The sequence below is a fragment of the Quercus suber genome, unplaced genomic scaffold, assembly GCF_002906115.3.
Source record: "Quercus suber isolate HL8 unplaced genomic scaffold, Cork oak 2.0 scaffold_13, whole genome shotgun sequence".
In the NCBI taxonomy this organism is placed as follows: Eukaryota; Viridiplantae; Streptophyta; class Magnoliopsida; order Fagales; family Fagaceae; genus Quercus; species Quercus suber.
This window is the reverse complement of record NW_027069478.1, coordinates 1947246-1957224: the sequence shown is the minus strand read 5'-3', so window position 1 is coordinate 1957224 and position 9979 is coordinate 1947246. Positions and strand designations below refer to the sequence as shown.

The 9979-nt window shown below is 34.6% G+C and overlaps 1 protein-coding gene across 1 annotated transcript; it reads right to left on the bottom strand.

The window, feature by feature from the left end:
- Positions 1 to 3621: 3621 nt before the first annotated feature.
- LOC111999375 (sesquiterpene synthase 2) lies at positions 3622 to 8342 on the bottom strand. The gene is made up of 7 exons (XM_065779918.1): positions 7990 to 8342; positions 7610 to 7877; positions 7149 to 7521; positions 4714 to 4932; positions 4486 to 4624; positions 4149 to 4397; positions 3622 to 4042 (listed from the first exon to the last, which is right to left on the bottom strand). Exons 1-7 carry the CDS (start codon positions 8320 to 8322, stop codon positions 3749 to 3751), a joined length of 1875 nt encoding a protein of 624 aa, XP_065635990.1. The 5' UTR covers positions 8323 to 8342; the 3' UTR covers positions 3622 to 3748.
- Between the last annotated feature and the right edge of the window lie 1637 nt (positions 8343 to 9979).

The window sequence follows — 9979 nt, the reverse complement described above, 5'->3', positions numbered from 1 at the left end:
AAAAAAAAAAAAAAAAAAAAAAAAAAAAAAAAAAAAAAAAAAAAAAAAAAAAAAAAAAAAAAAAAAAAAAAAAAAAAAAAAAAAAAAAAAAAAAAAAAAAAAAAAAAAAAAAAAAAAAAAAAAAAAAAACCCTTTGCTTGTTGGTGGCGAAGCAAAATTTTGCAAAATCATAGTTTCTCATTTTCACTTCCATTTTCTCCCTAATTTGGGGAGATCAAGTTTTGGTGGGCATGGAGAGAAAACAGTTGGGCCCTATCATTTCTCTACCCCCTCCCATCTCACCCATTTTCTCTCATATTTTCCACTCTCATTTTTTCATCTTTTTCAAAATTATCCCAACCAAGCATTTATAGATAAGAGAGAGACAAAGAAGAAGAGAAAGAAAGAGATATAGAGGAAAAATAAACAAAGATTAAAAAAATGATATTTAAATAAAGTGGTAAAAAAAAATAAAATATTTTACATTGGGTATATTGTAAAGTGAAATATTAAAATAGATCTTTTAGTTGCTCTTACTCCCGCGTAACCCCTCAAATTCTCACCATTAAAAAAAAAGGTAAATAAATGAAGATCATATAAGATTTTGTACAAATCTAGAACACAAACTATATATCCAATTTTCATCCTTTTTGTCGGTCTCTCTTTCAAATCTCATATAAGAGCATTAGTACCTGTACTGCCATATGCCATATGTTGGCATATTTTACCATCAAAGCACAAGATACATGTTTTATCCAGGCTTCTAATTATAAATTTTTATACAATATTGCTACAATACCATCTTATAATACCATCTTATAAGTAAGATGGTACTGTAGCAAGCTTGTATAAATTTTTTACTAATTTATTCTCTCTCCTTCTTTAGCTATCTCCCACATTTCTCTCTCTCATTTCTCTAGTTCCCTCTCTGTAGCTAGCCTCAGTCCCACCTTGTCTCTATGTATCCCTTATGTCTATCTCTCTCTCATTTCTCTAGTTCTCTCTCTATAGCAGCGTAGCCTCAGTTCTCACTCATGTGTCTAAGATTGGCGTGGTGGCGAGGCGGGTGGCGCAGTTGAGATCAGTGTGGTGGCATGGACATTAGCGCGGTGGAGATCGATGTGGAGACCGGTGTAGAGATCAACATAGAGACTGATGTCGAGAGTGTGTGTTTCTTTTTTTTTTTTTTGGTATGGTTGTTATGACCAGTGTCTGGGTTTGGTTGTTGTGTGGTTTCTAGGTTTGGTGGTGGCATGGTGGCTAGTTTCTTGTGGTTGTTGTGGAGGCTTCTTGGTGGTTCTTGCTTTGGCCGTAGTGTTTGGTGGGTGTCCATCTGGATATGGGGTGGAGGGTTTTGATTTGGGTTTGATTATGTCCTTTGATTCTCACCATGGTTGTGACTAGTGTTTGGTGGGTTTTTAGAGGTGGCTTTGTGGGTTTTGTGGGTGGAGATGGTGGTGGATTTTATGGGTTTTGTTCCCGGTGGTAGGGTGGGTTTTTTTCATGGTGGTGGTGGTGGGTTTCTTGTGGCAGATGTGGTGGTGATGGGTGGTTGAAAGAGAGAGTTAGTGAGGAAAAGATAATAAGAGTGATGGGGGAGATGAGAGAGATATTATTTTAATGGATTGAATAGGAAAATAAAAGTTAGGATGTTAGTTGTGTTGTAAAATAGTATGGTATAATAGATAAAGTAATTTTTAAGATGGTAAAATGAAGTTCTTTGAAGAAAAAGGATGTGAATGCTCTAAACACGGGAAAAGAAATCGACACACATATGCTTTGACCATGTACCCCAACACGCTTTTTGATCAGCAAATTTGGACACTTTCACATTCTTCTTCTCTCTTGAGTTTTCTTCTCTCATGGTTGTTTTTGTTAACCAAGCTTATTCCTCACTTCTACCACCACCGTTTCCTCTCCAACAGAAGAGTCCTTCGACTGCCACTTTCCAAACAACATTTCCAGTCTTTCATCCTCCTATGATAGAACCAATCTGTAATTGCTGATGCTTGCCAGATTAGGACTTTGGGTAACAAATTGAACTTCCATTTGGGTAGGTAACACACAGAGAGAAAGAAAGATGCATCTATTGAAGACGATCACTCATTGGTTCAAGCATCATTACTTGCTAAAGCTTGAACTTGAAAGAATGAAAAGGAAACAGTCTCAGCATAACAGAAAAAGAAGCTGTGAGTCTTACAACCAAACCCTGTTCAGAGATTGGTTGTGGGCCCCGCATGGTGTGGAAGGAGATATTGATTGCTCTCTCTAGCATTTTTTGCTCTAGAGGTAAATTTGATATTGGATTTTCCTTGTGTTTGGACTTTGGATTAAGGTTTTTTCAAGTGTGTCCTTGGTTGTTTATGTTTACTATTGCTCTTTTTTTTTTTAACTGAGCTCATTCTCCACATGATGTCTTGAGTTGTGGTTGATTGATACAAGCTTGATAAATAGCTAATTTTATAGCATGATGTGTTTGAAGATGAGTTATAGATATATGAGATTTGAAGAGAGACAAGAGAGGGGGTAGCATAGAGATATAGTTTGTGTGATTTTTACAAAACTCTAAAGTTTTGATCTTTTTTTAATGTATTTTTTTTTTTAATTTTGTTTTGAGGTGGTTTAAAGTGTTTTTTTTTTTTTTTTTTGGATAACGGTTTAAAGAGGTCTAATCGAGGGTATTTCATGTTGTTAGATAATAAAGTGATAAAGTCAAAATAAAACTAGCCACAAATGGGTTTATAGTTTACTATATAATTTCTATAAAGTAAAAAACAAAATCAATCCAGTGATATTTAGCAAAAAATAAAAGTCAAGATTACCATGATTTTCTTGACTACGTATATGAGGTAACCTGTATGGCATAAACACAACACAAGGAAAAAAGGGGAAAAAAATTCAATGTTGAAGAAAGAGAGATTGTTAATGACAAAGCCCCGGGGGAAAAAAAAATCAAGGTTTTCATTATCAGGTTCCATTCGTTGATGATTCTAAAGAAAAGATGATGTTTCCATTCGTAGATGCCTTGATGGCATAAACAAAACCTAGGAGGATAATGGTTGTATGCAATTTTTTTTTTTTTTTTTAATTTTTGATATGTTACAGCACAGTATTTAAAAAGGATTATTTGAATTTTATTTGTTGAAGTTGTTACGTAGATTAAAGAATAACTATTAGTTAAGGATTTTTTTAATAAGGAATAATTATTTTTAATTTTAAATAATAATTGTTTATAAAAAGAAAAAAAAATGATTCTTTGTAATAAAAACGCAACTTTACAAGGGTTGGTTATTCATAAAGTATAGTTATTGTTATTTCACTAGAGGTTCTATTATACCAAACAGTGCTAATTGTGTTTACAAAGAGCTTCCTTAACCTCTCAATTACCCTCGCTTCCTCATAGTATATAATAAACGATAGTGTAGGGAAGCAAAAGATAATAACTTGATAATTATTAGGATAAACTTTACGTACCCACCCCCACTAGAATAGCACAATAATTATAATCTCCCATAGAAATATACCAACAGTAAATCCCATCATCATTATAAACATAGTGCTGCATTATTAAATAAGAAACCAGCAGTTTATCCAAAAAATAAAAAATAAAAAAACCAAAGATTTTCCTTTTATTTTCAATATAAATGGGCCATATATATATTAGAACATCAACAGACTTGGATCCTATTCAAGTCCTTTATTTTATTTATTTATTTATTGATGGACAAGTCCTTTATTCTTTATGCAGATACTTATTTTGTCACCCCATTTATATTGGTATTGGGTCTATAAGCACTGATGCAACATTATCTTTCATCTCTTTTCCAACGTGCGTGTAGCTATCCCCTTCCTTGTAAATGACATCTACTACTCGTGTAAGATTAAGAACACGCATAAGTAGAGGCATGGGAACAATAGTAGGTCTTATACACTCCTCATTAATGTCCTTCCATGCATTTGCAACTTGCCTGTTGAATTCATCATGGACTACTTGCTCTGAGACACCATGTTGCTTCATGTAGCATTCGACTGCTGAAGGAGCATGCCCTCTCTCTTGCTCAAACTACATACAAAGTTTTTCAAAAGGGTAAGTAGAAAGTTGGAAACACATATGAAATAGACCTCTCACACTAGCATGTGAAACTTGATAAGATTTTTTGATCGCATACCTTATGTGACTTCATGTCATCAATGAGTCTGGCAATTACTGATGAAGCTGTAATAATCTTGGGATTGCTGAAGATCCAATCAAATGCCTCTTTTGTAACGATGTCACCCATGCCGAGGAAAGAGATAGCTATGAGCATAGGGTAACCAGAGCTTTGAAATCCAACATGCATATACTCCTCCATTGTTGGGATGTAATTTTGGTATAACCATTTGGCTTCATCAAAGTAGGCCCGAACCAAACGTTTCATCTAAGGTTTAAACAACATGAATGAAATAAGTACGTAGAATGAAAAAGTAGACAAAAAAACATGAAAAGTTAAGTTGCTTGACGCTTACAGCATCTTTTGCATAGCTGACACGGTATGATCTTTCTTTCTTGGCCAACTCATTTTCAATTTCTTCGAATACATCAAAGAGTGCATGATAGCATATTTGCATGTACTCTGGAAGTTGATCTATGCAGCTAATATCCCACCTGAAAATATCATGTACCAATTACAAAAGTTAGATTGACATTATACATCATAGTCTTAACATATATATTAATTAATTCAATTTATGAACCTCTCAATTGCTTCTGTGAAGGGTTCGAGCTCTTCAAGTGTGCCATAAGCATCATATATATCGTCTACAATAGATGTCGTGGAAATAACTTTGGTTAATATTTTTCTTGCAAGTGAATATTGGGGCTCAAAGTAGACCGAGACTATCCAAAAGTAGCATTCGACAATCCTATCTCTTGCAAAAGGTAGCTTCGTTGCAAAATCTAAATCTTTCCACCACCTACAATTTGAATATAACAATTAATATTAAGGGATAATTACAATTTGCCCACCTGTAGTTTGACCCGATTTCTATGTGCCTACCCGTGGTTCAAATTTTGACACTTTGCCCACCTGTGCTTCTGACCGTTAGGCCTTCGTAACCCACCTCTCCACTCTCCGTTACTCTAACACGTTTTCTTTCAAAATCAAAACACAAAACAGATCAAAAAGTTAGGGTTTTGGATTGCTTAAGAACATTTTTATGAAGCTGAATTCAAGTCTCGAATTGTCCAACAAGGCTGTAATCTCCGCCTCACCCTCTAGTTTTAATTACCACCATTATTATACCACCGTAACAAACATATAACGAAAATAATCATTTAGATTCTTATGCTTTAAGCTCTGTTTTGATTGATCAAGGCAAACGAAAACTTCAACAACAAAAACTTCAGACCCACGAAGCAAAAGTTTTACATACTCAGACCCACGATGAGGATGAACGAGGCGCTGATGGGTCTGCTACTGAAGCTGGACTCTGTGCCCGGAGTTAATCCGATGGTGAGGGAGGCGAGGAGGAAGGTGAGCCCTCGGATCGTGGCGTTGCAGGAAATAATCGAAGAGGTCCTCATCAAGATCCCCGTCGATCTCACAGTCGTCCATCTCCGCCAGCGTGATGACATCGTCGCCGTCCTCGCCCGTGTCGCCGATGAGATCCAATGGCCTCTGGTGAAAGACGAAGCTGGGGGAGAGGATAGAGAGGATATTGGCTGATCCGACTCAACCTACGCCTACACCTGATCCGACGACATTGGCTGTCGATGATGGGTGTCCAAACTCAACAACGGCAGGTCAAGTGGTGGGTCTCCTCCAAAATCAAACTTGACTCGATCCGACTGTGAAAACCCATCTCCATCCAAATCACTGCCCAGATTGGTGGAGATCTCTTGATCTTCGACCAGGTGGAGATTTCGTGATCTCCGACAAGTTTTCCTGCATCTCTCTTCATCGCCGTTGCTCCCAGTTTCAACTGAAACCAATCTGCCACTGTGGACAACTGACTCAACTCGATTCATTTCTTCTCTTTGGTTGACCGCGGGTCACGTTTTCTACCATCTAATTTTTCTGGGTTTGAGAAGTCTGGATTTGAAATTGGGGTTTCTAATATATGTCTGGGTTTGAATCCATTTGTTCTTAAGTTCTTGGGTTTGAATTCATTTGTTCTTAAGTTCCTGGGATCAAATGTTGTGCTATATTTTGGGGTTGTATTTTGATAGATTTATGTTTGATGGTATTACTTGATTTGATTTGTATTATTTTTCTGGAAGCATGTTCTTCATGTTTGTGTGTGTTCTTCATGTTTGTGAACGGTGAGGGCCTAATACCATATTTTAATCTTTGTTTTTTTTTTTGTTTTTCTTGTTTTGGGAGGAGAGAGATATAAAATGGGCGTAAAAAGACTTGTTTATCCTTTTTTTTAACAGAGGTGGGTTACGGAGCATAAACGGCAGTAACCTCAGGTGGGTAAAGTGTCAAACTTTGAACCACAGGTAGGCACATAGAAATTGGGTCAAACCACAGGTGGGTAAATTTTAATTATCCCTAATATTAATTGATTGTAAGTAACCAAATATTTATAGCAAAATGCTAGGGTTGCTACAATTTTACTAGAAAAAACTAATGAACCACTTCAACAATCTAATAAATGAATTTTGAATTAATATTTTGGGTAAATTACAACTTACACACACACCTATGTTTTGTCCGAAATTTAAGTTGTTTACCTGTGCTTTGAAATTTGACACTTTATCCACCTGAAGTTAGTTCAGTTAAATTTTCTTAACCACTTTTTTTAAAAACATGGCTAAATATATGATTTTGCTTCACTTTTATATTTATTTCCTCTAAAACCACAAAAAACATTAAAAAAAAAAGATCAAATAAAAAAAAAAAATCTAGTGGAACACTTACATCATGGGATTTCAAACCACAAGTAAGCAACTTAAATTTTGGTCAAACTTCAGTGGATAAAGTGTCAAATTTTAAACCATAGGTAGGTAACTTAAATTTCAACCAAAATACAAGTAGGTAAATTGTAATTTGACCTATTTATTATTATTATTATTTGTAACACTTTATTTTGCAAGGTTTATATAGTAAAATCTGTAGTATTCTCTTAATTATTTCCAAAAATATTCGTACTTTGTCTTTTTGGATCATGGTTTTAGAACTAATTACCTTGTGATATAACTAAGTTCCTCTTTGTGCAATGACTGCACTAGATTGAAATCTAATATTGAAAGCTTGAGCAAAACTTTGTTATGTGAAGCATCTTGTTCATAGAAAGAAATATATTGCCGAGCCTCTAGCCGTGGTATGCCCTTGTGCAAGGGCTGCTTTAGGGCACAAGTTATTTGTGCTGCCAATGGATTGCCTATAAGGGATGCTGTGGACTTAAGGTGAGTGGTAGTGAACTCAAGGGCCTCATCAAGAATGTCTTCTCCATGCATCCTCAGATGTGTAGCTTCGTAGAAGGCTAGCATGCCTTCAACGTTACTGGTCATGCTTTCCTTGAATTGACCATCTTTGTCTTTGAACTTTTTGAAAACATCTATTTAGCAAAAACCAAACTTGTTAAAAAAAAAAAAAAGTCTTTAACTTGCAATTACATGAAGAAATTAATCATACTCGGGTCTTACCACATGAAACCTTAAATCCTTCTTGGCGTAGCAGTCGAAAACTGAGGGAAACTTTGTAGAGATCATCAACATCAATTTTGTCGTTAAAAGTCGTGTATATGTGTTCTAGAGCTTCTTGGATTTCTCTTTCAAAGTGGTAAGCGACGCCGAGGCGCTGGAGTGCATCAATTAAGCCCAGCTGTTGTGAAAGATGACCTGTGGCAAAAAGCTCATTTCTCACCTCATCTTTCAGCTCTTCAACTTCACATACTTTACGGAAATGAATATCCTACACCATGAGTTGCATGAACAAATAATTATATTGTAACAAAAAATGCTAAAAATATAATAAATGTTACTACGTAATTTTCATAAACTAGGCTAGCAAATAATCTTGTTACCTTGTCCTCAGAAGTATTGTTGATGAAACGGTCACCCCAAATGCTTGGATGGAAATTTGCTATCCGACGAATAACCTCTGATTTGGCATTTTGGGATGGAGCCCCTGAGACTTGGATAGACATATTTTTTCTATGTTGAAGTAGGAGTCTAAGTTTTGAATGGTATGACAGGATTTGTTCTCTGTAAACTTTTTGAGTGCGATGTAGAAAGCCTTCGAGGCCACGGTATTTATAAGCAATGGAGAGAAAGGTAGGTGAGTGAGCTTTATGAAATAGATTAGAAAAGTCAGCACAGTACACTTTTTTTATGCATATTTTAGTTTGATGAAACATATAAGAGATCTGGAATTCAATTTCTGCCTATACCAAAAATCAATTGATGTCTTAGGATGATAGAGCTATTGTCAGGAGCGGACGCCATAAGTTAAAACTCTCTTAAAAAAAAAGTTTGATAAAAATATGTCATTAGAATTATCATTTAAGTATAATGTTTTGATGCACACTTAACCTTAAGTATAATGAAACATGTAATTAGAATATATATATATATATATATATAACCATTTGAATACAACTTTTAGACTAACAGCTAAATATGTTGAACGTGCATATGTCTCAATTGAACAGAGATAATGGACATTGCACATATTCTATATGCCATAATTCACATGGTGGAAAAGATGGGGAGGGTGGTAGTCGTATTGATATGACCCAAAATTTTGAAAAGTCTACTTATTCCAAAAATAAATAAGTTTAATTTTTTTTTTTTTTTTTTACTTTGAAAAGTCTAATTATAATAATAAATTATTAATTTCCTTGTACTTAATTACGAGCTATCCCTCTCTCTTCCATGAAAGAAAAGAAGGAAATTTTATATCCCTTGTATTCAAATATAATCAAAGGTTAAGAAAACAATATAATCAACAGTTTAGATATTTAAGAAAAGTAAAAAATTATCTCATAAAATAATTATTAGCATATTATAGAAATAAAACTTTGTTATTGTTTAATTTTAATTCAATATTTCTATATTAAATTTAGAAATTTAACTTTATTATGCTAAAAAGTTTAGAGGAGAAAATTGATAATCTCAAAATATAAAGTTTTCACTTATGTTGTAGATGCATTTTTATACGTGTGTATGTGTCCCTTTTGAGCAATTTTTTTTGGTTCTACACTTGGCAATGCTTATTTTTGTTTATATAAGTGAACTAGAGTAATCTAATTTAGGTGACAAGGTATATATAAGAAAATTTTTACCTTCAAACTGGTCTAGAAGAAATTTTGTCAAACTTACTATGTGACAATTGATAAGATCATTTATGTATATTTTTAGTTTCTTAACTTATTTAATGAGTTTTGTGACTCTATCAAAATAATGTACATAGATGGTTTTATGAGTCAACATGTAGGCCAGTGAAAATTTCTCCAAGTCATCTTGGGAGAAAACGTTTTCCATACGTAAATATTTATTTATTTTTTAAATCATGTATAATACATATTGATGAGTGTGAACTCGTCAGTACAGTTCATCGGACGGAGATGATTCTTCACACCTTTGAAAATGAACACTGGTGTGGTGCCTACTACAAAGCCTCCGATGCCAAAGTTAGTAAAAGAAGCTTTCTAGGAAATGAACAATGTAGTTGGAAAGAATTAGAAAAATCTCTTAGTGCTATTTTCTGTGTGTATGTACCTGTTCTTTAGCAAGGTGGGAGACTTATATATGTTCTTATGGCTTCTAGCCGTTGGTGTAGTTATGGAGGTCTTTATGCTCCTTTTGGTAACGTCTGGGGCTGTTTAATGTGCCATTACTATCCTTCAACGGATTGTACAGTTGTTTTTGTAACCGTTTTGGGTTTGATTCCCTACATTGAATGGTCTTGGATATATTCGTCAGTAAAGCATATGATCGTCTAACCTAGCCAGAGTTTGTACTCGTCCGTGTCGATGGTAGCGTCCGTGTGTACTTGAACTTCGTCAGTCCCGT

Coding starts and splice junctions, on each gene's coding strand:
- LOC111999375 (XM_065779918.1), bottom strand. CDS start 8,322: ATGTTTCATCAAACTAAAATATGCATAAAAAAAGTGTACTGTGCTGAC. Junction 7,522..7,609: donor AGGATTTAAGGTTTCATGTG/GTAAGACCCGAG, acceptor TTTGCTAAATAG/ATGTTTTCAAAAAGTTCAAA. Junction 4,043..4,148: donor ATGACATGAAGTCACATAAG/GTATGCGATCAA, acceptor CTTTGTATGTAG/TTTGAGCAAGAGAGAGGGCA.